The sequence below is a fragment of the Leopardus geoffroyi genome, chromosome D1 (assembly GCF_018350155.1).
Source record: "Leopardus geoffroyi isolate Oge1 chromosome D1, O.geoffroyi_Oge1_pat1.0, whole genome shotgun sequence".
Lineage (NCBI taxonomy): Eukaryota > Metazoa > Chordata > Mammalia > Carnivora > Felidae > Leopardus > Leopardus geoffroyi.
Window position 1 is genome coordinate 15,591,511 of NC_059329.1, and position 26,493 is coordinate 15,618,003.

At 52.4% G+C, this 26,493-nt stretch overlaps 1 protein-coding gene across 2 annotated transcripts; it reads left to right on the forward strand.

Moving 5' to 3' along the window:
* Nucleotides 1-9,376: 9,376 nt before the first annotated feature.
* IL10RA (interleukin 10 receptor subunit alpha) lies at nt 9,377-21,338 on the forward strand. 2 transcript variants are annotated; one of them, XM_045482979.1, is made up of 7 exons: nt 9,377-9,535; nt 11,546-11,660; nt 12,254-12,438; nt 13,331-13,497; nt 14,117-14,267; nt 15,116-15,237; nt 18,637-21,338. In XM_045482979.1, the coding sequence occupies exons 1-7, from the start codon at nt 9,469-9,471 to the stop codon at nt 19,558-19,560; spliced, it is 1,731 nt and encodes a 576-aa protein (XP_045338935.1). In that variant the 5' UTR covers nt 9,377-9,468; the 3' UTR covers nt 19,561-21,338. The 2 variants fall into 2 exon arrangements, with proteins under 2 accessions (XP_045338935.1, XP_045338934.1); XM_045482978.1 differs by having other exon boundaries at nt 9,378-9,535; nt 11,540-11,660.
* The last annotated feature ends 5,155 nt before the right edge of the window (nt 21,339-26,493 follow it).

Here is a 26,493-nt window from a genome sequence, read left to right on the forward strand (position 1 = left end):
ATCGTCCCATCTGCTGCTTTTTGTCTGTGGCTGGCAGGGGTAGGCGGGGAGAGGAGGAGGACATGGTGGGGCAGCCACACAGACCTGGGCTGTACCATTGGCTGCATAACCTTGGGAAAACCATATAACCTGAGACTCGGTTTCCCCCTGTGTCAAAGGGGAAAGACTGCATCGTCTAGAATCAGGGGAAGTAATGGCAGCACACTAGCTTGGCATAGTAATGAGTGCCAGGTTTCCTTACCTCCTCTCTCTCCAGCTAAACAGCTTCCAAGGCAAACACCATACCTTTTCCATTTTTGTACCCCAGTGCTTAGCACAGTGGCTGACACGAAGCAAGTACTCAATGGATATTAGCAGATTTGAGCTACTGACCCACGAGGGAGAAGGGCCGTGAGGAAGGTGTGGCAATTATGGATGTGTCATCAAGTGGGATATCAGAAGAGCTGAGTTACTGACTTAGGCCTTAATATGCAGTGACCACAGTTGGACTGGGGAAGGAAAATTAAATGGACAAGGGGAAAGAATAAAGTCCTGAGCTCAAGAACACAGTGTAACAGAAAGAGGCCACTGGACTGAGAGCCAGAAGTATCTCATTATGTGGTTGAACAGGGAGCCTCTCCTGGGACCAGTGGGTGCACAAACACCCAGGACTTACGTGGAAACCCTTCTGATAATTTATAAAGCAAGCAGTGACCGCTGATGAGAATTTCATGGACCTCAGAGCATTTGTTTCCTCCAGCCTTCTAAAACTAGAATTTCTACAAATTTGTAACATGAAGCATGAGTCACCTATGTGGAATTCATGCCGTGCATCAAAGTTACAATAAAAATGGTATATATTTCTGAACATCTATCACTCAATCACGGGATTTTTGTGTGTTAGAAATTTATTTACCAAACCAAAGCTTTAAGAAATGTAAAAACAAGCGTGCCATACCCCAGAATGCTAAAAAAGCTGCAGAAGAAATGCTAATTTTCCTCTCACAGGTCCTGAGAATTTTCCACATGGGGTTCTTCGGTGTCCTGGGAGCAGGGGCTGGGGGCAGGAGGGAAGGGCAGGGTAGTGCAGGCAGGAAGGATGCTGGCTACTGGACATGAGAGAGGCCAGCAGGATCCCTCTGCATTAGTCACCCACAGCTGGCTTATGAAAAAGAGCTTGGAAGAAGGTGCAAAGAGCATTAACTCACTCGTTCTTATGTCCCAAAAGGTCAGATGGCCACAAAATGAATCTGAGGGTGAGGTGTGAATCTGCCATTGTCTAAACGAGCTCTTCCTCTCTGACTTTCATTTTCTTATAAATTATAAGAACTTCCCTAGGACCGTAGCTTCCCTCTTCCATGACCCCCTCCCACACACCCATCTGCCAGACATGTGTGCACACTCACCACTCAGTATCCCCGGCTGGCCTCTAGTTACCATTTCTTGTACTCGTTGTCAATTCTGTGAAAGAGGAAAGACTGTATTTCTAATATGACCTGGGACAGAAGCTGTGGGCAGATGAATTGACCTCCACACAAGGATTTCAGGATTCTATGGGGACATCAGAATCTCAAGATATGAGGGACCGGGAGGAGACGGTTTGGGGTTGTAAGCTGATCAAGGTATGCTTGGACTGGCAGTGAACAAAAAGGAGACTTGATCAGATAGATGGATAGATGGATAGATGGATAGATGGATAGATGGATGGATGGATGGATAGATAGATAGATAGATAGATAGATATGTAGATAGATAGATGGATGGATGGATGATAGATAGGAGACCTGATCCAATAGGTAGGTAGGTAGGTAGGTAGGTAGGTAGGTAGGTAGGTAGATAGATAGATAGATAGATTAGATAGATAGATAGATAGATAGATAGATAGATAGACAGACAGACAGATAGATGATAGATAGGAGACCTGATCCGATAGATAGGTAGGTAGGTAGGTAGGTAGGTAGGTAGGTAGGTAGATAGAGTAGATAGATAGATAGATAGATAGATAGATAGATAGATAGATAGATAGATGACCTGGTCCGATAGATAGATAGATAGATAGATAGATAGATAGATAGATAGATGATGGATAGGAGACCTGATCTGATAGAGAGAGAAATAGGAGACCTGATCCAATAGATAGATAGATAGATAGATAGATAGATAGATAGATAGATAGATAGGAGACCTAATGAGAGAGAGAGAGAGAGAGAGAGAGAGAGATAGGAGACCTGATCCAATAGATAGATAGATAGATAGATAGATAGATAGATAGATAGATAGATAGACAGACAGATAGATGATAGGAGACCTAATCAGAGAGAGAGAGAGAGAGAGAGATAGGAGACCTGATCCGATAGATAGATAGATAGATAGATAGATAGATAGATAGATAGATAATAGATAACCTGGTCCAATAGATAGATAGATAGATAGATAGGAGACCTGATCCGATAGGTAGGTAGGTAGGTAGGTAGGTAGGTAGGTAGGTAGGTAGATAGATAGATAGATAGATAGATAGATAGATAGATAGATGACCTAGTCCAATAGATAGATAGATAGATAGATAGATAGATAGATAGATAGATAGATAGATGATAGATAGGAGACCTGATCTGAGAGAGAGAGAGAGAGATAGGAGACCTGATCCGATAGATAGATAGATAGATAGATAGATAGATAGATAGATAGATAACCTGATCCAACAGATAGATAGATAGATAGATAAAAACAATACCAATATCCTACATGTGTATTACACCTTGGATTTGACAAAACGCTATCAATCTAAGCTGGTCCTTCTGATAATATAGCAGAGTTATTTATTACAGGTTTAAATCCCCTGAAAGTCCATACACCTGATAAGGACAGTGTTTGACTAATTTTTGTACCCCACAGTGCCTAGTGGAGGGCACCTAAAAATGTTTGCTTACATTATTCCTGTCAGCATCTCAATGAAGAGGTATCATCCTCATTCTACAGCTAAGAAATCTGAGACCTGAGACCCAGTCACAGATGACAGCTAACAACTGGATCTTTGAACCCCTGTCTTGGGTCTTCCCATCAAGCAATTGCTGCCAGCAGAGATGTAGTGGGACACAAACCTTTAAATACTTGAAATTACAAACCGAGGGTTGCTGGAAGGGAGGTGGGCAAGGGGGTGGGCTAAATGGGTGATGGGTATTAAGGAGGGCACTGGTTGGGATGAGCACTGGGTGTTGAATGGAAGGGATGAATCACTTGATTCTCCACCGGAAACGATTACACTGTATGTTAACTAACTGTTATATAAATAAAACCTTGGAGAAAAAACTAAAACACTTGAAACTAAATACCGTAACGCAAGGAGATACACAGGCAGTTTCTATACCGCAAAGTAGGCATTAAGATTGTCTTTAGGTGGGAGCCTCCCTCTGTCCTGGCTGAACCTCCTGGGTCACGTCAATGTAAAGTGAATGCACGTCCCTCATTTTGGGCAAAGCCCTGGACATCAGCCGTGGGTCCAAGGCGGGTGTCTCAGGTGAAGTGTTCTAGGTATTTTTGGGCAATGTCGACTGAGTATCTCCTTCGCAGAACCATGGCCCTGCAAAGTTAGAGAAATGGTCCTCCCCAAGTCTGAGTCTGGGCTGTCCTGTCCAATACCTGCAAAATCATTATTCTTTCTCCCGGTATTACTTACAGAGGACCGGGAGCCCAGACAAGGGCAGGAGAAGCAGGCAGATCTGGTCTTCACCCCGACCCCACCCCCACCCCCACCCCCACCCAAGGAGGAATGACTGTGGCAAGGCCCTGGATTGGGCCTGACATGCCACCACCACCTGAGGCCACACAGCTACTGTCCCACCTGTACCGTTATTTAAGACTAAGGCAGACGTAAAGAAACATGCAAGGGGCGTCCGGGATGGCTTCAGTCGGTTAAGGGTCCGACTTCAGCTCAGGTCGTGATCTCTCGGTTTGTGAGTTCGAGCCCTGTGTCGGGCTCTGTGCTGACAGCTCGGGGCCTGGAGCCTGCTTCAGAGTCTGTCTCCCTAGCTCTCTGCCCCTCTCCCACTCGCGTGCTGTCTCTGTCTCTCAAAAATGAATAAATGTTTAAAACAATTTTTTTTTTAAAAGAAGAATGCTATGGGCACTATGTCCACGCATGAAGTGAGACGCCTCAGCCCAGAGGCCACCACCGTGAGGCACTAAGAGCTGAGCTGTGAGGTCCCCCGATGGCTCTGGGCATGGGAGGCTTCCCTGGAGAACTCCACAAGTGATCCAGGAATGAGAACCCAAGAGCAGGCAGACTTCCTACATTCGTGGGATGGGGGCTCAGGCTGTTGTTAATTTCAGAATTAAAGGGAAATGACACCCCTAACAACTGGAGAAATCAAGGTCATCTGGGCCACGGAACGAATACCCAGCTGCCTCTTGAAACGACATGGGGTATTTTTGTCAATGCTCTGTTCTTAACCTGCTGCATCCCAAGTTCACAAAGCAATGACAGCGGACTAGGACCTCTCCCTCCCTGATAAGAGGATTGCCTTAAAAGTCACTTGCAGGGGAGAGGTCCCAAGTACAATCAAAGGTCCCAGTCCCTAGAGTGGGGTGGGACTCAGCACCATATACAGCCTGGAGGAAAATCAAGTGCATGCAGACACAGAAAAAGGACTGGCTCCCTCTGGCCAGTATGAGGCCTTTCTGCTGAATATTTCTAACAACCACACCCCCTGTCATCTGGGGAACCTCCGACAATTGTCAGCACACTTTGTATCCGGCCTTACAACAGCCCAGGAAGGGTTACAATGATTCCAGTCTTGTCAGTGGCTAACAGAGGTGAAAGCACTGGCCCAAAGGTTCACGGCCGGCAATGGCCGAGCCGGGGCTAGAAGTGGGTCTCCAGTTTCCAAGACCCACAGTCTTCTCCCAGGAGCCTTGTGAACCTTGGGCACTGACCAAGCACAATGTCCCGGCGTGAGGTTGCAGGCGTGAGAAAACTCTTTGCTCCAACTCTGCTGATTCGAGGGAATTAGCAGGAGAGGTTCCTCAACTGGTAAATCAATATTTCTTCCTCTTGGGGCGCCTGGGTGGCTCAATCAGTTAAGCGTCCGACTCTTGATTTCGGCTCAGGTCACGATCTCATGGATCATGAGCTCAGGCTCCACATTGGGCTCTGTGACAACAGCAAGGAGCCCGCTTGGGATGTTCTCACTCTCTCTCTGTCCCTCCCCCCTCTCAAAAATAAATACATAAGCTTAAATGTATATCCATACACATATATACGTGTACACATATATATTCACATATATATCTTCCTCTTTCCTCTAGGCTGATGGGCAAGACACTCTGCTGTAGCCTTCCTAGTGTCCCACGAGCTTAGCTGCTGTGGAATGTCAGGGAAAGGGACTTGAACCTCAATCTGAAGACCAGGGTTTTGATCCTGCCATTAACTAGCAAATCCCTCAGGGGGTCACCTCCGTGCTCTGAGTTTCCTCTTCTGTCTAAAGTGCAAATCCGCCAAATCCTTCGCCTGCCCCAAACCCTTCGGGGATGCCTATCACCTACCCAGCTGATATTCAAACAACTCCCCATTCAAGTCTGAGTCACCATCGAAACCCATTCAGAGAAGGGGGTTCTGTCCCTTCTGAGCCCAGCCAGGAGGGAATTAGGCAGACAGGGAGGGGACACACGGACATCAGTCAGGTTCTGTAGACAAGGGCCAGAAGGCTCTTCCTAGAGCCGGGGCTGGCCTTCGGTGGCCCCTTCACCTCACCTCTGTGGCTGTCCTCGACCCAATGACTACCAAGTGTCCTCAGGCAATCTCCTTCCCTCTGTCTGCTTCTCGGGGTCTGTTCCCTCTAGGGCGCTCTCTGTTATGGGTGGCTCTGACACAGCAATCACAAGGCCTGGAACTTCCCTAGTCACTAGTCAGGGACAGAAACTGCAAGTCCTGCCTATAACCACAACTGAACATGGGCTTCCTACCCTCCCAGATGTCCACCCTCCCCGCCAGGGATGCCCGTTGAGAAGCGTCATCCCGAAGACCAAGATGAAGTAAAGCGAAAATGAGACAATGGAACCATCCAGAGCTCAAAATTTGCCCTGAAACTTTCCCAGTGTGGCCATGGGGACGCGATGCCTACCCAGCTCCACCCACAGCTTTTCTGGGGCTTCACCACACTCCCTCCACCCACAGCCCTCAGCCCTGAGCTGTTCCTCCTCCCCCCACCCTCTCTCTCTCTCTCTCTCTCTCAATTCACCACACATTTGTCTTCCCCAACAGCTCTTCCAAGATAGGAAAGGGCATTGTTTATACAGTGTTGGAAGCATGAGTTCTGGAGAGACCTGGGCTGTAGCCTGCCACTCGCCGGCTGAGTGATACAGACAAGCGACTTAGTCTCGGACCTCACCACTCCGTCTCTAAAACACCGGTAACGTAGCCAATCTCATAGAGTGGCAGTCAGGATTCAACGAGACAACGTCTGCGCGTGAACCAGGATAGCCAACGCCAGACGGTGTAACAAAAATCCCCAAATCTCAGGAACTAGATACGACAAGAATTCACTCCTCGTTCCAGTCACAGGCTCACACAGTTTGGGCGTCTTTTAGCAAATCGTTCTCCTCTGAGATGTGATTCAGGGACCCAGGCTCCTTCCACCCCCTTGGAATCCTCCACCGGACCCCTTCCAGCGAGCTGACAGAATAACAAAGGGAAAGTTACAGGCCAGGCCAGGAAGTGGCACCCATCAATTCAACTTTACATTGGTTAAAACCCAGTCACATATTCCACCTAACTGCAAGGGCAGCAGGAAATCTAGTTGCTTCGAATAGCAGAACCTTAGAGCAGAACACCGAGAATACATAACTGCATACAAACCAAAACAAACACATGAATTTCTTTAAAAAAAAAAAAAAAAAAAAGGTATGGTGGGGGCGCCTGGGTGGCTCAGTCGGTTAAGCGTCTGACTTCAGCTCAGGTCATGATCTCTCAGCTCATGAGTTCGAGCCCCACGACGGGCTCTGTGCTGACAGCCCAGAGCCTAGAGCCCGCTTCGGATTCTGTATCTCTCTCTCTCTCCCCCTCAAAAATAAACAAACATTGAAAAAAGAAAAGGTGGGGCGCCTGGGTGGCGCAGTCGGTTGAGCGTCCGACTTCAGCCAGGTCATGATCTCGCGGTCCGTGAGTTCGAGCCCCGCGTCGGGCTCTGGGCTGATGGCTCAGAGCCTGGAGCCTGTTTCCGATTCTGTGTCTCCCTCTCTCTCTGCCCCTCCCCCGTTCATGCTCTGTCTCTCTCTGTCCCAAAAATAAATAAACGTTGAAAAAAAAAAATTAAAAAAAAAAAAAAAAAGAAAAGGTATGGTAATCATATGTCTGACCTAATTCCTGTTCTCAGTGCTATGAGGCAGCAGGACACATGGGGACAGCCTATATTCAAATGCAGGCTCTGCCTGAGCAAAACATTAGTCTATGTCAGCCATGGTGACTTTCATCGTAAAACAGGAAAGCTGACTTACGCATTTTTACAAGGTTCTTCAAAAGCGCCATGTTCCCCCATCTCTAAGTGGACACTGCCCTCTGTCTGGAACATCCTCCATATCTGCTCTTCAACCCAGCTAGCTACCTCCTACAAATCCCTCAAGTATCAGCTTAGATGTCACCTCCTCCAGGAAGCGTTCCCTATCCTCTACTCCAAGTTATGGTTGAGTGCCCGTTTCCTGTGTACCCACTTTGGCCTATACTTCCTTCCCAGAACACTTCCCATGGCATATTAAAACCTCTGTTTACTTTCCGTCTCTAGCTAAGTTGTAAAGTTCTTGGGGAAGGGACCTTGTTCTGATCACCATTTTATCCTCAGCTTTAATACAAGATCTGGCCCAAACTGAGTGTACAGAAAAAAAATTGTCATGTGAATGAATTAAGAATCCTGACCCTCCCTCACAATGGCAATGGGGTAAGACTTTTAAACTCTTATAACTGAAAAATAAATAAATAAATAAATAAATAAGTAAAGACAAGCTCAACAAGAAACTGTCGTGTACTCCTCCTTCAAAAGGTCAGTGGGAACTGAAAAGTCATTTCAGAAGGCAGCCACACCCCTTGGGTCATGCCTGGATACTTTTGGCCACTTAATCTTCCAGTTGGGCAACAGAGAGTGCAGAAAACATTCTCACACATTACAAACCCTGGAACTCTTTCTCCCAGCTGATCGGAGGGTGTGGCAACAAGAGCTGCCCCTTAGGGTGGCTCTCTGACTGACGCCGTGTCCTGCCTCCCTATACCACTCTCCACTATCCACATAGGTGGGGCATCCCTGACCTTCACTAATCATCATCAAAAAGTGAGGTCTTACTAGCCCTACAGTAGACCCTCAGCCCAGAAGAGGACTCCCTCCCCAAGACACCCACATGCTCTTAAGCAGGTGTCACCGCACAACCAAAGTGAAGTGGACAAGTTTGTCTCCCATGCTCTCACATCTTCAGTGCACCTGGAGTGAAGTGTCGTTTGAGTCAAGTGATACCGAAGCATGAGTAACGGACAATATGCTACCCAGTCCCCCAGGAGTTTTATAGGAAGGCAGGAAGACAGGAAGGCAGGAAGGCAGGAAGGAAGGATGAGAGAGAGAAAGAAAGAAAGAGAAGAGGAGAAAGGAGAAAAGAAAAGAAAAGAAAAGAAAAGAAAAGAAAAGAAAAGAAAAGAAAAGAAAAGAAAAGAAAAGAAAAGAAAAAAAGAAAAGAAAAAAAGAAAAGAGAAAAGAAAAGAAAAGAAAAAAGAAAAGAAAAGGAAAGAAAGGCTCTAAATGTGAGATTTCAGGCAAGCGACGGAAGCCAAAAGCAGCCGAAGGAGGCCTCGGACACCCCTCCCAAACTATTAAGTCGGGTAGAGGACCGCCTACTTTACCGCTGGCTCGGCTTATAACCCTACACCCAGGCACTAGGGCCACATCGAGAGTCACACACGTGTCCTAACAATGTTGCCTGAGCGCCTGGGGCACTCTCCTCCCTTCCCCAGCTCCGAGCGAGCGCCTGGCCTTGGCCACAGCTCCAACCCCAACCCTGTTTGTCCATCCCGCAAAATCAGCTCTGACACCCTCACCCCACCTTCCGCACCCCCGCCCAGACTGCCCGGGCTTGCTTTAACGCGATCGCACTGGGCGGCCTTGGAAACCGGGAGTGGAGGGCTGGGAAGCGGGGAAGGGACGCCAGAACCGCGTCCCCTCCCGGGGACAGCCCTGTGCCCACCCACTCCCCCACCCCCGCATCCTCCCCACCCGAGTGGGCGGGGAGCGCAGAGCTGCGAGCTCAGGGCTGTGCGCAGCGACCCGCGCCAGCATCCGGAGGCGCGGCCTCGGGAGGAGGGGGGCGGGGCGTCTCGGGGCCCCGCCCCTCTGACGCAGCCTGGCGGAGTGCGGGCGGGGCAGTCCGCCAGCCCGAGCTCTCAGAGGCAGAGCCGCTGAGTCGCGGCTGGACGCGCGCAGCCCGGCTCCGGCCCCCGGAGGATGCGGCGCGCCCAGGATGCTGCCGCGCCTGGTAGTGCCGCTGGCGGTGCTCCTCAGCCTGCGCCTCTGCTCCGGCGCGCACGGTAAGGATCGCAGCCCGGCCCTCCCCTGCCCGCTCCGCCCTCGCCCGGCTGGGCTGTGTGCGTGTCCACACGCGACCCCCGCCTTTCGTCGCCCCTGCATTAAAGTTGTGCGCTCCACGGGGAACCCCGTCTGGCTGTCCCTCTGGGGAGAGGGGAGTCCATTGTCCAACACCCCCCCCCCCGGAAGCTCCCTCATTCCGGCAAGCCTGAGTCTTAGGCTCCCCATTGTGGAAGTGTAAGGGGATTAAATTGATGGGGGGTAAGGGGGTGGATAGAGAAGTCAGATAACACCCCCGCGCCCGGCTTATTGTCCATCCACTTCCAGGCCGATCAGAAATTTAGCCTTGGCCTTTTTTGTTGTTGTTCTCGGCCAGCTAAGACTGCTCCCCCCCCCCCCCCCCCCCCCCCCCCCCCCCGGGGAATGACTTTGATTCCCCATCTGACTCCACCTTCCCTTAGAGGTCCACTTAACCTGTTTCTTCCCCGTGCCATGCCCTGGCTCATCCCAGCTCTTTCCCCTCACTGTCACCTGTGGCTCCAATCTGATCATCCCCTGCTTCTTCTTTAGCCCCTAACGTGCTCCCACTGCCACCTGCCTCCCCCTACCTCCTCCTACCCCTTAGCTCAGTCTTCTAACCCAGCCAGCTATCCTGGAAAGTTTCTGCAGGGGAGCCGAGGCAAGCCTGGAGAGAGAATGAAAGGGCAGCGAGGTGGCGGCAGGGAGAGCAGGGACTGAAACCGCGTCTACACCAAAATACAAAGTAAAACATGCAGTCAGCCGTTCACATGATCGAGAGCTGAGTCGGGGACGCGCAGCCCAAACACCACAGAGACCCGCTGCATTTTTCACTTTCCATCCAATGTTCTGAAATCGAAACACCGCCTTGAGGATCAAAGACATTGTATGAAAGAAAGAAAGGGACAGGGGAAATATACTCAGTGCGAATGACAACTCTAGAAGAAGTATTACTAGAGATGGTGAGAAATTAGAGAACAAAGGAAGCCTGGGAGAGTGGCTGGCAGACTGAGAGACATTAAGGGATCAAGGAGGAGAGAAGAGGGATTGACTGGGTATTGGCCTTGACCTACCTCATTGCACTTGACTGGCAAGACTCTCAGCATAGGTGTATTTATTACATTCTTACAAATGAGAGGTCTGGTGAAGTTACGTAATTTGCCCAAGTCACCCTGGCAAGTTCATGTGAGGTCTCCTGAAGTTGGAGTTTCCCCCTGGTGAGTGGGAGTTGGGCTGTGGTGTTGAGTATCTCGCCGTGGAGCCAAGGGTGCTGGCTCGGGGTGGAAATGTCGTCAGCCCCGTGTAGAACCAAAACTGCTTCGTTCTGTCAGTCAGCCAGCCTAAAGCCCTTCTAGAAGCGGGGGAATGGGGCAAGCACACAGCTTGGGACTGCCCAGGAGAGCTGTGAAGAGACACAGATGCCAACAAGCAGGACGTCTGTGTACCCCCAAGAACTGCAGAGAGGAGGGCTGGGGCTGGAGCCAGGATGGGGACCAGCTATGGGGATGGGAGCAGGCCTGGGGATGAGGCCGGAACAGGGACAAGGATCGGGCAGAGCCAGGGACTAGCTCATCTGAGAGCCCATTGCAGACACACATACCTTAGCCCTCAGCCTGTGCCTTCCCTGCTGAGATAACATCCGACTCAGCTTGACGCTTCTCAGCCTCCAATCACGGACAGCACAGGACAGCAATTTAAGGACACAACACTAGCTCTGGAATCAGACCCATCTGGATTCACCCTGACCCTCACTCACTCCATGGGCCTTGGGCAAGTCACCTAACCTTTCCGTAAAATCGGAGTAACAGATGCCTACCCTGGAGGGCTGCTGGGATAATTAACTGACACAACATAGAAAAAGTACTTAGCAGAGTGCTCAGCTCAAAGGACTCAATAAATGGAGGCTGTGAGATTGATGGCCACCGTCAGCATCATTATCCCCGGGAGGCGGGCTCCACCAGCTCTGATATCCACACTCTTTGCCCCAGGAACAGAACTTCCCAGCCCTCCATCTGTGTGGTTTGAAGCAGAATTTTTCTCCCATATCCTCCACTGGACTCCCATCCCGAATCAGTCAGAAAGCACCTACTATGAAGTGGAGCTTCTGAGGTATGGAAAGGGGAGATGGAGAAAGGAGAGAGGTGGGTGCGGGAGGGGGTGGACCCATCCCCTTGCACTTTCCTGGCACGGGAAGATAAATCAGTCTTGTCATTGAAGTGACTCCAGGAAGGACCCTGGTGCATATCCATCAGTTGACGAGTACTGATTTGAGTCTCGTGCGTTGAGCAGTGCGCTGGGAGCTCTGGAGTGAAAAGGCCAAGGTGTTGCCTTTACCCTCGAGGTTTTTTCCATCTTACTGGAAGAACAGGAAGTGCATCCATAATATGGTCGGAAAACGAGTAAAAGCCCAAAGGACTGCAAATGTAGTCGGGAGAAAGGAGAAATGAGGCCGTGTGGCAGTAGGTAGCAAGGCTTCCTGGAGGAAGGGGATGTCCGTTAGATGTTCCAATCTAAGAGAAATTGGTATGCGGTTCCAGAACCAAGAGAGAGATTCTTGCAGTTAGATGCCCTGGGCCAGAGAAAATGCCCTGAGGGCTGGACCATCATTGAGCCCTCTCCCTGGGCCCCTTGCTTTCCTCTTAAAGGAGGTAGGTTTGAGCACAAATTTCCCTACTGATGCTCTGATCCGGATATCTCCCCAGGTATGGAAGAGACTCCTGGGTGTCCACCCCCAGCTGTAACCAGACCCTGGTGCTGTCCTGTGATCTCACTATTATGACCCTGGACCTGTACCACGACAATAGCTACAAAGCCAGGGTCCGGGCAATGGCTGGAAACCGGTACTCCAACTGGACCAACACCGACACCCGCTTCTCCCTGGATGAAGGTGCTTTTCGAAACTCCCCTGGACCTGGAATATGGCTTTGGGGGTCCCTTCCTGCCAGAAACTCTAGTCTAGAACTCTACTCTGCTCCCATAGCTTGCCATCCAGCCAGGCTTCCTGGCCGGGCACCGCGTTGCCCAAACAACTAGTCAGGACTTTTGGGGAAGATTTAGATGAAAATAGCCAAGTTGTTCAAGATTTAAAAGGGAACTGGAGTTGTTTATCCTACAGAAGAGAAGTCTTGGGGCGAGTTGGAGCAGCTGAGTCACAAGGGCCAGACCTGTGTATTTATAGAGTTCTGGAAGAGGAAGTGAATCCATAAGCTCTCAGCATGGGGCAGCAAACAGTAGGCAGACTTAGATCTAGTCCTCACCTGCTTCAGGCTGAATTCCCAGGGGTCAGGGTGTGAGGCTTTGCGGCAGGGAGATGCTGATGAAGAGTTGGGGGTCTCTCTTTCTAGAGATAAAAGGGTAAGCCCCAAACTTGATAGGATTCTTCTATTCTGCAAATTGGAATTGACCATATACTCTATGTGTGTGGTGAGCCCACTCTCCAAAATTCAGAGCCAGAACCAATGGTCGTTGAGGTCACTGGCTCCCAAATGCCGGCCCGCAGACCAGTGTTCAGCTGGCTGCAGAAATATTACCCGGGCAGTGTGTTTAAAATAAATGTTTCCAGGGCCCAGTTTCAAAACTTCAGATTCACTGTGTCTTGAGTGGGCCTGGGGCATCTATATTTTTAATGTAGCCCCCAGGAAGTCCTGATGTTCTGCTGGGTTGCAAACCAGTGGCCCAGGTTTTAGGGTGGGTAAAGCTGGACTCTAGAGGCCAAGCACGGGTGGGGCACCCAGGCCCTCCCCAGCCCGCCGGCCTCATGATTTTGCCTCCCCACTCAGTGACTCTGATGGTCAGCGTGAAGCTACAGGTGGACAACGGCATCATCCTCGGGCGGATCCAGCTCCCCAGGCCCAGGATCGCCCCTACGGGCGACACTTACGAAAGCATCTTCCAACACTTCCGAGAGTATGAGATTAAGCTGCGCAAGGTGCCGGGGAACTCTACGGTATGGACTTCCCCAGGGCCGCAGCCCCTGGGCTCCCTGGGCCTCCCTGTCACCCCGGGCCGGCAGCACCTTTTGTGCACCCGTGGGGGACTTTGCTGGCAGAGCGGAGGGCGGTCATGGGGCGGGGAAGGGAGTTGAGAAGCCCTCGGTTAAGATGCACCTGCCAGGTGGCAGGGAGGACCCTGCCTGCTAGCACCAGGCACCATGCCACACATCTGATGGCTGTTAGTTCCGACACCCTTGCAGGTGGATATTTTACTCCCTTTTGAAAGTGGGGAAATGAGGCTCCGAGAGGCTATGTGATTGCCCATGGACACCCCGTATGTGGGATATCTGGAATCTGCCAGGAAAGAGGATGCTCTTTCCCCCATTTGATTCCAGCCCCTTCTAGAAAGGTCCTCAGTGTCCCGTAAAATGTTCCACTTCTCTTTTAGTACGAGATAAATCATGTTAATCACAGAGATCTTGGGCTGCATTGATGATAGCGGGTTTGTAATGTTTGAGAAAGGACACTGAAGAAAGGTCGGCCTGGAGCATCTCTGACGGCTCCCCAGCTCTTGGCTCCCACAGCCCATGAGCCAGGGATATTTTGTTTATGGCTGTGTTGTTTTCGTTTCAGTTCATAAAGCAGAAGATAAACCGTGAAACCTTCAGCCTCTCACCTCCTGGAGAACTGGGAGAATTCTGTGTCAAGGTGAAGCCATCTGTGGCCTCCCGAGTGAACAGGGGGCTGTGGTCCAAGGAAGAGTGCATTGTGCTTACCCCACAGTGTGAGTCTGCGGCCAGGGCTGCTGGCCGGGTGGGGAGGGAGGCAGGAAGGGCCTCACACAACCCGAAAAGCATCGGTTGAGGGCTGCCAATGCCATGGGCGCTCCTCCCCACAGCCCTGTGGGTGAGCTCCTATTGTCCCCATTTTAGAGACGCGGGAACTGAGGCTCTGTGGGTATAAACAACTTTCTAGGTCATGGTGGCAAAGCCAGGCCTCTTGTCTCTGCTGCTGCTTCCACGTGAGCACAGCCGTGCTTCCCAAGAACCCACCCCCACCCCAGCCCACCTCCGCCACCCATGGTCTTTCCCGTTTGTTACATTCCTCAGCCGTCCTTCCTTGCAGCTGGGCACAGAGGGCCTTCTAACCCTGCCTCCCCCTCCGAGGAAGCCGAACTGAGCTGCCCCCTGCCACAGCTGCTGAAGCCAGGCTCTCCGCAGTTGCTGTGTCCTTCACAGTCATCTTATGTGGGGAAACGGAGGCTCAGAGAGGCTGTGTAATTTGTCCATACCCTCACGGCTAGTGAGTGCTGGAGCTGGGACTTAGCCCAGGTCTGGCTGCTCCCAAAGCCTCCATTCTCACCCACTGTACCACCCTGCCCCACCGTTCCACGTGCCGTAGCGTGAATCGAGCGCAAAGCCGGAAGCCGAGTCAGTGTGCCTAGTGAGGGAATCCTTCAGGACAGAGGTTGGAAGGCCAGGCAGGGATTCTCAAGAATCCAGAAACATCTAGCTGTATAGCCTAGAGGAAGCCTGGGGGATCACCTGGGCCCCGCACTCGGTGGCTCCCGGGAGCCACCCCTCCAACGTCCCACAACTGCCGGGCCACAAACACATCTCTCTGGGCCTACAGATTTCACCATGACCAACCTCATCATCTTCTTCGCCTTCGTCCTGCTGCTCTGCGGAGCCCTGGCCTACTGCCTGGCCCTCCAGCTGTACGTGCGACGCCAGAGGAAGCTGCCTACCGTCCTGGTGAGTCTCCAGGAGGGGCCACTATCCCATCCTCCCTAGCCACACCAGGGCTCCAGGAGGCAGCGGGCTCCCCCCAGACTGTCCGTTCCCTCAGCCCTGACGTTATCAGCAGGCACCTTCCTCAAGGACCACGGGGACAGAGGCAGGGCTTACATGCAGAGCCCGGTGCTGAGAACATTATCTTCTAATAGCCCCGATAAGATACATACTGAGTAGTCCCAACCCCCAAGGTGTTTTTGTTACTATTTACTATTAGTATCTCTGAGGCAGGTATTATCCTCATTTTATCTTCCCCTATGGGGAGGCATAGAGTGACTGTTCCACGCACAGGGGTCACAGGGCCAGGAAGAGTCAGGCCAAAGCCCAGTCTTTGCCCTCACCTACCGGCTGGTGATGACGAGTGCTCCGGAAGAGGAAGAACTCAGGCCTAGAAGCACCCAGCTAGTGCTGCCACCAGAGTGGCAGAGAGCAGAGCGGGTGGTAATGCCGAGGAGGTCACGGCCAGGGTCTCTGACCCTCTTCCAGAGCGTCTCGTCTTGCTACAGTGCCAGCAACGGCTGCACCTGTGCCAGTAAGCCAGCATTTCCAAACTGTCCCGCCTGTCCCGCCTGGGATTCAGGCTGCTCCAGAGCTTGCGGCCACATCCCCCCAGCCGCCATCACTGTGATAGCCGTGGGCTGTGCTGGGGAGGACCGGCCCCATCAGGGAGCCAGGGGCCCTAGGAAAGGCCACAGCTGGAAGGGTATCCCCCCACTCAGAGGGATCCCAGGATTTCTGGGAAAAAGAAGAAGAGAGACACAGGTCCTCTGGAATTACTGCCCTACTTAGAGCCTTGTCCAGGAAGCAGAGGACGGTGTTCCTGTGCCCTGGGTACCTTAGGAGACCAAAAAGTTCTCCCTTGTGTCTAACTGAAGTATGTAACTCACGGTTCCTTCTCTGTACTCTGGGGAGATTCAGTTCTATAAGCGTGTATACCCTGGCCTGTTTAACGAGTACTTGGAGCGTATCCGATACGCAGGGCCTGGGGCTGGGATGGGGGAGGTTTAGAGGTGAGTGCCTCATGGCGGCTGCCCTTCGGGCTGGATAACCGGAAAGCAGAGGGGTGGGGGAGGAGTGGTCCTGGTAACTGCAGCGGGGATTCCTAGCTGGGCATCAGGACGAGCGTCCAGGAAGAGATGAACAAACCGGCAGTGGCCCCTGGTCCCAAGGGGCTTGATCACAGCCTGTTGGGGCAGCTGACATATATATATTCTTTTAACTCTACTGCGACCCAGTGAAATCGACACAGATCCAAAATGCCAAAGGAGAGGACAAGCAACCTCTGGGGTTTTGCTCCTCTGTGACATCTGGATCACAGAATTGAGCTCTCCTTGAGAATTTTTGCCTCCTCAAGATAAAGGCAACCCAGTTCCCTTCATCAAATGATCATGGCCATTACGAACTCTGCCAATAACTTCTGGCACCTTCTAGCACCTTCACACTCACTTGCTTAGTCCCACTCATTAGCTGTTTTGATCTGATCTTTGGACAAATGGGGATTTCAAATCAGGCCAGCAGAGTACAAATCCCAGGTTTGTTCTTTGCTGCTGTGACCTTGGGCGTGTCATTTAACTTCTCTGAGGTTCCATTTCCTCCTCTAGGAAATGGAGAAACAACACTTCCTTAGAGATGGGAGCATAAAATTCGATTCACCAAATATTCACCGAGTGCCTTCTATGTACCAGGCACAGTTCAAAGCATTCTCCATGCATTAACTGCAACATGACCAGACAGGTACTGTCCTTATTGCCATTTTACAGGCAAGACACGAAAGCACAGAGAGGACAAATAATTGAGCCAAGGTGACACGGCTGGCAAAGGCAGAGCTGGAATTTGGGCCATGGAGTCTGGTTCTAGAAACAGCTGTCCTTAATCGCCAACCTATAGGATAGCAATAGGAACTCAACCAGTAAGAGTTGCATTGGAGTCAAAACTTACAAAGGGAATTAGGGCAGATGTGCAACAGTGAGTCCGTCAGTCAGTCAACAAACCTTATGAGTGCCCAGTATGTGCCAGCTCCGCTTAAGCACCAGGAACATTGTGGCAAACAAAACTAGGCAGGTCCTGCCCTCAGTGTTTGTATTCTGCTGGGTGTGGGTAGTGTGTATCGTGGGTCTTGGTAGGGGGCGGAAAATAAACTAAAAAATAATTCCAGGAACCAAGTACTAGAAAGAAGTAAACTAGGTTAATGCTGGGGCGCCTGGGTGGCTCAGTCGGTCAAGAGTCTGACTCTTGGTTTCGACTCAGGTCATGATCTCACATTTCATGAGTTCAAACCCTGCATCAGGCTCCATACTATCAGTGTAGAGCTTGCTAGGGATTCTCTCTCCCCCTCTCTCTCTCTCTGCCCCTCCCCCTCTCACTCTCAAAATGAATAAACTTAAAAGTTTTTTTAAAACTAGGTTAATGCAGAGACTGTGTGGAGCACGGCTCTAGCCAGGATGATCGGGAAGGCCTCTCTGGGGAGAGCTGAGCTGAGCGGAGACCTGAGTGTTAAGGAGGACACAGCCGTAGAAAGCGCTGAGAGAAGAGTGTTCCGACCGCAGGGCAGAGCACGTGCAAAGGCCGAGAGCACTGAGCTGATGCGTTCCAGGGCAGAAAGAACCCCAGTGTGACCGAGACAGAACAGCAAGGGGGAGAGGGGTTAAGTGACTTTCCCTGGGACTCCCGGCAATTAACGGGGAGCAGGTCCTCCTCAGCCACTAGTTCTGTGCCTGTTCCAACGCCCCACGTGGCAGCCACCTGTGTTTGTGCAAGTCTTGGTGTCTCACATCCAGCATTTGAAAACAACGAAACGGACAAGCTAGGATAATGGATAGGATGGGATAGGAAAGGTAGGACAGACTAAAACAGGAATAGAATAGAATGGAGTAGCAGTGTAGACCGAAGTACGCGGCTAGTAATGGTTAGTACTATCTTGTGAGCCTGGTTTCAGTTATTTAAACGTGAGTTACAGACTTACGGGCTATTTGTAGGTGGGTTACTTTGTAACACATTCCTTATTTTGGGCCACCGTCAAAAAAAAGTTTGGCACTCACTTCTAGATGTATCTAAATGAATCCGGCCTGCTCTCAGGTGTGGAAAGCAGTGCCAAGGGAGCCGAGAACATTGTCCACTCCCTGCAGGCTCCCGTCCCGCCTGCCTTTCCACCCGGGCTGTGAGCACACAGGCCTGAGCCAAACTGAGAATTGCATTAAGAGGAAAGGTCGGTTCTGAAATGACAACAAAAAGCACAGGGGCCCCTCGGTTAGAGCGGAGCCTCCCTGGGCTCACCTCCCGGACCCGGGGCCTCACCTGCAACGCTGGAGTGGGTTGCTGCAGGTGACCCTCGTTTTTCTCACTCTGCCCTCTCCCCTCCAGGTCTTCGGGAAGCCCCATCCGTTCAACTTGGTCCTCCAGCTCCCCTGCCCAGAGCCCCAGGACACCATCCATCCCCTTGATGAGGGGGCTTTCCCCAAAGTGTCCCCGGAGCTGAAGAACTCGGAACTGCACGGCAGCACGGACAGCGGCTTTGGCAGTGCGAAGTCATCCCTGCAGAATGAGGCGTCCCAGTTCCTCCTGCCGGTCCCCCACCCCCAGGCGGCGGGGACTGTGGGAAAGGGGGCGCCCCGGGAGCCGGAGAGCAGCCGCAGCGGGGGCAGCAGCAACAGCACAGACAGCGGGATCTGCTTGCAGGAGCCCAGCCCGAGTCCTGGCACCGGACCCCACTGGGAGAAGCGGGTGAGGAAGAGCAGCCGGGGCCAGGACGACAGCGGCCTCGGTCTAGCCCAAAACTCAGAAGGGCAGCCTGGGGATGTGCAGGGGGTCTCAGACTTGGGCCGTGTCAATCCCCCAGGGCCTGAGGTGCCTGGGGAGGAAGACCCAGTCTCAGTGGCATTCCGGGGCTACCTAAAGCAGACCAGATGCACACAGGAGAGAGCAACCACAGCAGGCTGCCTGGAGGAAGAGCCCGCCTCGACAGATGGCCTCGGCCCCAAGTTCAGGACATGCCTGGATGCCGAGGCAGGCTGGCCCCCGCTGGCCCTGGCCAAGGGCTATTTGAAACAGGACCCAGGAACGACTCGCCCTGCATCAGGGACCCCAACCGGACAGTGGAGTCGGCCAACTGAGGAGTGGTCACTTCTGGGTTTGACCAGCTCTGGGGACCTAGGAGCATCTGACTGCAACTTGGCCCATGACCTGGCCCCTCTGGACTGTATGGCAGCCCCAGGTGGTCTCCTGGACCGCTTTGACTCAAACCTGGTCACTCTGCCTCTGATCTCCAGCCTGCACTCGAATGAGTGACTCAGGCTAAGGGGCTGCTTTTGATGTCAGCCGTGCCCTTCCTGGACCAGGAGGAGGGGCCGCAGGGGTCAGAAGTGACTCATGAGGCCAGTGTGAGCACTCTTCTGCAAGTTCCGGAGGTCCAGCCCTCGCCAGGCCCAGCAGGGCTCCCTGAGGTGCCCAGGGCAGAAAGAGGCTATCTTGTTATACTATTGCAGGGTATCCAGATGGCACTGGCCGGTTATGCAGACAGGGCCCCAGAGACTCTGGCAGGACCAGGAAGGGCAGGGCGGAGATCTCCTCCCTTCTAGGGGCTCTTCCTATACTGTAAAAGATTCTTTGCTCGGGGGAATCATAGGGTTTTCTGGAAATGGGGTGAGGCCAGCTATTGTGGTGAGGGCACCAAGCTGAAGTCGGTTCAGACCCAGCCCTCCGTCTCAGGCTAACCATGTGCCAGGGCCTCCAGCAGGATGCAGGGCTGGGAGGGTGGGGGCTTCAGAGCCTCCCTGCAGGGTCATTTCTAGGAGGAAACAGGAGGACCCGGAGATCAGGTGTGGTCTCTAGGATGGTCACACGGAGAATCTTCCAGACTGGCAGTCCTCCCAGGCAGGGAGCTTGTCACAGAAGATCTTCAGATGAATCTGCCCTGGTCAGCCAGTCTACCAACCACCATTATGGAGCCACAAGGGGACGAAGCCCCCGTGTCCCAGCCACTCACTACCCCACCCTGTGGCCTCCACCATCTTGCTGACAGCACTGGAGAAGCCGTGGCTATTTGTACCAGTCACTGGTCAAAACTCAGCCCTCCAGGTTGTCTGTGGACTTGGGCGCCAGCTCGCCTGCCCCCAGAGGGTCCGGGTTGGGACCTGCACTTGGGTTTACTGCTAACATCCAGCTCCAGGCCCACAGGACATGTCACTGCTCTCTCAGGGTTCAGCTGTGTGCGCTGGGGCCAGCCACAGTTGGAATAAGGACTCAGTCCAGGGGGCCCCTCCACGCTGGACGTTAACCAAGCTGGCCTCGGGGGCGACTCCGGCCCGGTGTGAGCCTGGGCTGGGAAGAAGCAGACCGTAGAACCCACGTCTGCAGAGAACCAGCTTCCTTCTCACGCTGAGAACTAACAGATTTAGCCAAAGTCCACGGTGTCGTGCTGAGAGAACCATCAGACCCTGGGCCCAGAAAGGGGGCGGCTGTGGGCCCTGCTTTCCCACACTCGGGGTTAAGATTCTGACTTCAAAGCCAGCTTATAGTCTATGGGCAAGGAAGCTGGGAGGTGTGACAGGCCTGACAGCCGCCCCCGAAGAGTCACCACTCGGCCCTACATCTTTCTGTGGCATTCCAAGAATAGACACAGCAGCTCAAGAGAATCCAGCCAGAACTGCCCCTGCTCCCCCACCACACTCTACCAAGAGCTTCTCAGGTATCTGATGACTCCCTCTGCACACTGAAGCTTGAGGAGTTCCTCAGGGTTCCCTCGGAAGGTTTATTTATTTATCTTGTTCCCTTATTTATTGAAGAGAGAGCACCATACCATGAAAGAATTCTGGGTATTTCAAGAACCCGGTTCTGACCCCCCTGGTTCCAGTTCTGACCCCACTGTGCGTAGCATTTCCTCGTCTGTAAACTGAAGAGCCTTGGTTTCCTCATCTGCAAATCTAGAAAACCATGCCTGACGCGTTTCATTCACAGGGACGTGAGTTTCCACCGAGGGGGTGGGTATGAACGGGTCGTAAAAGAAAAGCTCTGTACGTCAGTGGTGTATGTTTTTTTATTTCAATAAATTGTCAGGACCACAGGAATCTTGTGAAACCAGTCAAACTTCTGATGACACGGTGGCTGGTGGGAGACTCAAGTTGTTGTTCATGGAGGTTGATAAGGAATAAAACGTGTGATGTCGCTTTAGCAGGAATGAAGACTTAGGCTCAAATGGGACACAGGTCTGAGCCCTCGTGCTAACATGACGAAACGGGTATGTAATGTAATGAAAGAGATCATGACACTGTATGTAAGTGAAAGAAACATTCCTTTGGAAAGCTGAAAAGGAAATGTAGAAGACAAAGGTTTTTTGTTTTTGTTTTTTTGTTTTTGTTTTTTTGAGAGAGCATGGGGGTGGGGGCAGGGGCAGAGAGAGGGGTCAGGGGATCCGACGCGGGCTCTGTACTGATAGCAGAGAGCCCGACGCGGGGGCTCGAACTCAAAAACCATGAGATCATGACCTGAGCTGAAGTCAGACGCTCAACCGACTGAGCCACCCCGGTGCCCCCAAGACAATGTTCTGAGTATGGATTCTGACCGCTTGGAAAAGAGAGCAGACCTTCCTGGAGCCCTGCCACCTGACCCCCTCGACCTGGAGGTGTGACCCACGGGTGCTTCTCATAAGTGCGGAAGCCATCTGCATTTGATTCTGAAAGCAACCTTCGCTTTCCACGAAAAGCCACACGTGGGTTTGAATCTCTCCCCAGGCTCAGCCCGGCAGATGGAGCAAACTCAGGGTCGGGGCCAGGGTCTCTGGTGCACTTTGCCCTTTGTCACAGCCTGGATCCTCGAGGAGGTGAATGGGGACACCTCCTCTCCTTTCCCCTGGGTTATCTCCAATGACGCTTCTCCCCATTCCACTCAGAAAAGCAGCCGTTCTGGGGAAGTGCTGATCCTATCGTCTTCAGAGAACTTGACTAATACCATGCCATTTGGGACCTGCTCAGACTTCTGCCCCGGAGGCCTCCCTGTCCTATTCCTAAGAAGTGTGGATTTGGCCACCTACTCCTGGAAACGTATGCTGCAGATGGCTTCAGCCCCAAGGAAAAGGCCCCCGAGGCAGGCTGGGTGGAGAGCGGCAGAGAGGTGAATACACAGATTGAGAGAGTAAGAGGAACCAGCAACCGCGGACAGTTCGGCTGGAAGAGACCAAACCCAGAGCAGCTTGAAGAACGGAGTCCCAGGATGTGGGCTCGCTTGCTTCCCTTGTGACGCATGAGTGGGAGTTTGTGCTGGGTCCCCTCTGCTTTGAAGCCCCTCTCTGCCTGCCCAGCCCAGACAGCCAGGGTTCGTGGGGCAAACAGCGATCTTCCAACAGTCGGTGCCGAGATGCTCACAGGCTTCTCCGCCATTTGGATTCAAGTCCCCAACAGAAGGCCCTCTTTGTTCTTAAACTGAGTAATCTCCCTCAAGGGCTTTTCCAGGCTGAGGAATGTGTGATTCTGCGTTTCTATGAGCTAACGGAACTTCCTCTTACCCCAGGAGACCGGGGGGGGGGGGGGGGGGGGGGGGGGGGGGGGATGGACCCAGGTTGACCCAACAGGAAATTCTATTGAACTGTTTTCCCAACTTTCTAAATAGCTATGTCAAAGAATCTGCCTTGTCTTCCCCGAAGATCTCTACCCCTCCTCACCCCACCTGCAAGGCACACACTATCACAGAACACACACGGTCACAGGGTCGCGAGGGTGGTCATGGCCGCAGAGCCCACACTGCCCCGCTGGGTGGAAACTGTAGGAACCCCACGTGGGAACGGCGGAGACAGGGATGCCATGGGCCATGCCCAACCGGGACAGAGCACTTGCGACTGAGAGAGGGAGTGTTTCGGGCAGCTCGGGCAGATTTTCTGAAGCCCCAGCCTAGAGGACACCAGGTAGTAGGAGGCATGACTCATCCATTTCCTGTAGTGCTTCTGGGTTTCAGGGTTTCTTTTAAAGCAAATCCACAATTTAAAATTAAATGCATTTTTATTAACGATTCACAGCACCTTTCCTCACTAGCTGCTTCATCTTAGGTCCGCATGGCTCCCATAAATATTCGACAAGGGTGGGGAGGACCCGATAAACACTCTGACAAGGAAGGGTTGGGTCAGTGTTTTAAAAAGATAACCCTGGCCAAAGCACATGGCATGAGTCAGAAGGGACAAGGCAGAATGTACTGAGACCCGGCCAGAAGCACTTATAGTCAGCATTTCATTTCTTCAAGAAGCATTTTTAAGCACCTACTATGTGCCGGATATGGTGCTCAGCCCTGGTCCGCAGTGAACAAAAGACATGCAGCTTCACGGAGGAAGCCATCTGGTTACGAAGATGAATATCAAGCTAACAGACTGACAGATACATCATTACAATCAGTGACAGGCGCCCTGAGAGGAACAGAGATGGAAAAAGAAGGGATGGTGGAAGCAAGAGGAGGGGAAGGAAGAGGCAGCTGTCTTCTTTTGCTCAGGCTGCCATAGAAATATACCACACCCGGGTTGGGGGACGGGCTTAATAACAGACATTTCTCATAGTTCTGGAGGCTGTAAGTTCAAGATCAAGGTGCCAACCAATTTGGTTCTTGGCGAGGGCTCTCTTCCTGGCTTGTGGATGCCCCCTTCTCCTTTGTCCTCACTAAAGGAAGAGGGAGAAAGAGGGGAGGGGAGGTGGGAGGGGAGGAGAGGGGGAAGAGAGGGGGAGGAGAGGGGGAGGAGAGGGGGAAGAGAGGGGGAGGAGAGGGGGAAGAGAGGGGGAGGAGAGGGGGAAGAGAGGGGGAGGAGAGGGAGTAGAGAGCGAGCGCGTGCTCCCATTAGGCGAGCTCTCTGGTCTCTCTTCCTCTTCTCGCAAAGACACTTATCCCACCATGGGGTCCTCCCCCTCATGACCTCATCTAACCCTAAAAGCCTCCCAGAGGCCCCACCTCCTAATACCATCACATTCGGAGTTAGGGCTTCAACACGTGAAGTTGGAAGGGACACATTCAGTCCGCCACAGGGTTCAATGACAATCCGATCCAATGACAATACTGAACAGGGACAGCAGGAATGGAGAGCAGGTGACCGATTCAAAAGGCATTCTGCAGAAAGAACTGGCAAGACTCAGTGGCAGGCTGCAGTGAAAGAGGCACTGATCCCCATCAAACATGGACGAGAAAAGCGAAATACGCACATGGGAAGGAGACATGGCGGGGGGGGGGGGGCGCGGTGGGGGAATGAGTTCTGGCGCCCTAGGACAAGTCACCCAAAGAAGAAGTCCTCCGGCAGTTGGCAAGGCAGGCCTGGCAGTCGGTGAGGGCTCAGAGCTGGGGATTCAGATGTGATGGCCTTTGTGCTCATGCTGCCCCCACTGGATGGGAGAGCCCACACCTGGGTGTGGAACTGAGGACACAGATATGGTGATGGCCACACACTCCCCCCCCACCCCGCAGCCAACCTGCAGCTGAAACACTCACCTATTGACCCCCCCGCCTAGAGGAAAAGCAGGCTACCAGCCCTTTGCCATCAGAGTGACAGGAGCCGTGTGTGTGCTCGGCACCCATCTCGAAGACCCCAGGGGAGCCTCATCAACGCCTCATCATTGCTTAGACAAAGGTGCAGCTGAGAGTTTTTAGTAAATCAGCGGATCCGTAGAGCTGATAAGCTCTGGAACGGACGTGGGGGGGGGGGGGGGGCGCCGGAGCACACTGGTACAGAACTGCCAAAAGCCTGGGTAGAGGGTGCACCCACAGACCTCTACCTACACAGGGAAGGAAGGGTTGGTGGAGGTCAAGGCCTCATGATGGCTCTGGAGAGAAGAAAAGCATTCTTCAGGATCCCGGTCACCGTGACCCTGGCGGTATTCCTTGCCCTCCACCGCCTAACACGCCCATCTACCTGTACCCAAGGGCAGTTTTCCAAAGTATCACCCACATCAGAATCACCCAAGTGTGCTTTTCCTAAGCTTCTTCCCCAAGGCCCAGGATTTATGGATGTGAATTCCCAGGGTCCGGCTTAGTAAACAGGTGACAGGTGTTGGAGGTGCAGGTGACCCCCCCCCCCACGCACACTAAAATGTAAAGGCCACTGCTTTAAAGAATTTGATGATTGGATGTCTATTCTGTTAAACTCTACCCTTCCCCCCACTGCCCCTAGATGGTGTCACCCAGACCATGCCTTCAAATGCCACCTGGAGGCCGAGGACTTCCAAATGTCCCAGCAGGACTTGTCTCCTGAACCCCACCTCCTCAGCAGCTCCATGGAGATGTCTGGCATGCACCTCAAAATTGTAATATCCACAAAAGAAGGTCGGATTCCCTCACACGCTCAATCTTTCCCATCTTCCCCTCCTGAGTAACGATGCCACCACTCACCCAGTTGTTCAGGACAAAAACCAGGAGTCATTCCTTCACATTCCGTATCTAATCCATCAGTTAGGTCCAATCAGCCCTACCTTCCAGATATGTGGTCAGTCTAATCGCTGGTCCCCACCCCCACACTACCTTCCTGGTCCAATCCATTACCACATCTCACCGGGACCACAGTTCATCCCCTCACCGTCCCTCTGCTTCCACGCCTGCTGCCTTAGCCCCCGGCGGTGGGATTCGTACCACATGCCTAGTCTAGTACGGCAGACAGCATGATCCTTATAAAACACAACTGCCCTGTCGAAAGCCCTCCCCTTTGCTCTTGGGCCAAAGGAGAGGCAAAGTCCAAATGAGTTCATATCTGCCAGCTCCCTGACACCACCTCCTGCACTCTCTCTCTTGCCCCTCCTGCTTTTAGCTAATCAGGTCATTTATTCGAGTGTCTTCTCAAACACAGCCTCCTTGGGGAGGTCTCTGCTGAACCCCTATCCAAGTTTCCTCCCCATCTCCCTTCCACCCCTCCCGACCCCTCGCTTTTCTCCTCCAGAGCACTTATAACCTGAAATTATATGACCTATTTATGTGTTTATTTGCTCACAGCCTGTCTCTCCCGAGAAAGATCTATGAAGACAGAGACCTCCTCTCTTTTGCTCACTCCCGCAGTCCCACAACTAAGAGCACACAGCAGACATCCGTATTTGCAGAATGAATGAGCAAGTGAATGATTAAGGGCAAACGTACAATGGGAGGCGGTAAGTATGGTCTTAGCCTAGACTGTCCCTCCAGAAGCAGAACCTTGATTCAAGGACTGTGGGCAGGTAGTTTCTTTGGAAGGTGATCACAGGGAACGAGAGAGTGAGAAACCAGGAGAAGAAAAAG

Coding starts and splice junctions, on each gene's coding strand:
- IL10RA (XM_045482978.1), top strand. CDS start 9,469: ATGCTGCCGCGCCTGGTAGTGCCGCTGGCGGTGCTCCTCAGCCTGCGC. Junction 9,536..11,539: donor CCTCTGCTCCGGCGCGCACG/GTAAGGATCGCA, acceptor TCTTTGCCCCAG/GAACAGAACTTCCCAGCCCT. Junction 15,238..18,636: donor GGAAGCTGCCTACCGTCCTG/GTGAGTCTCCAG, acceptor TCTCCCCTCCAG/GTCTTCGGGAAGCCCCATCC.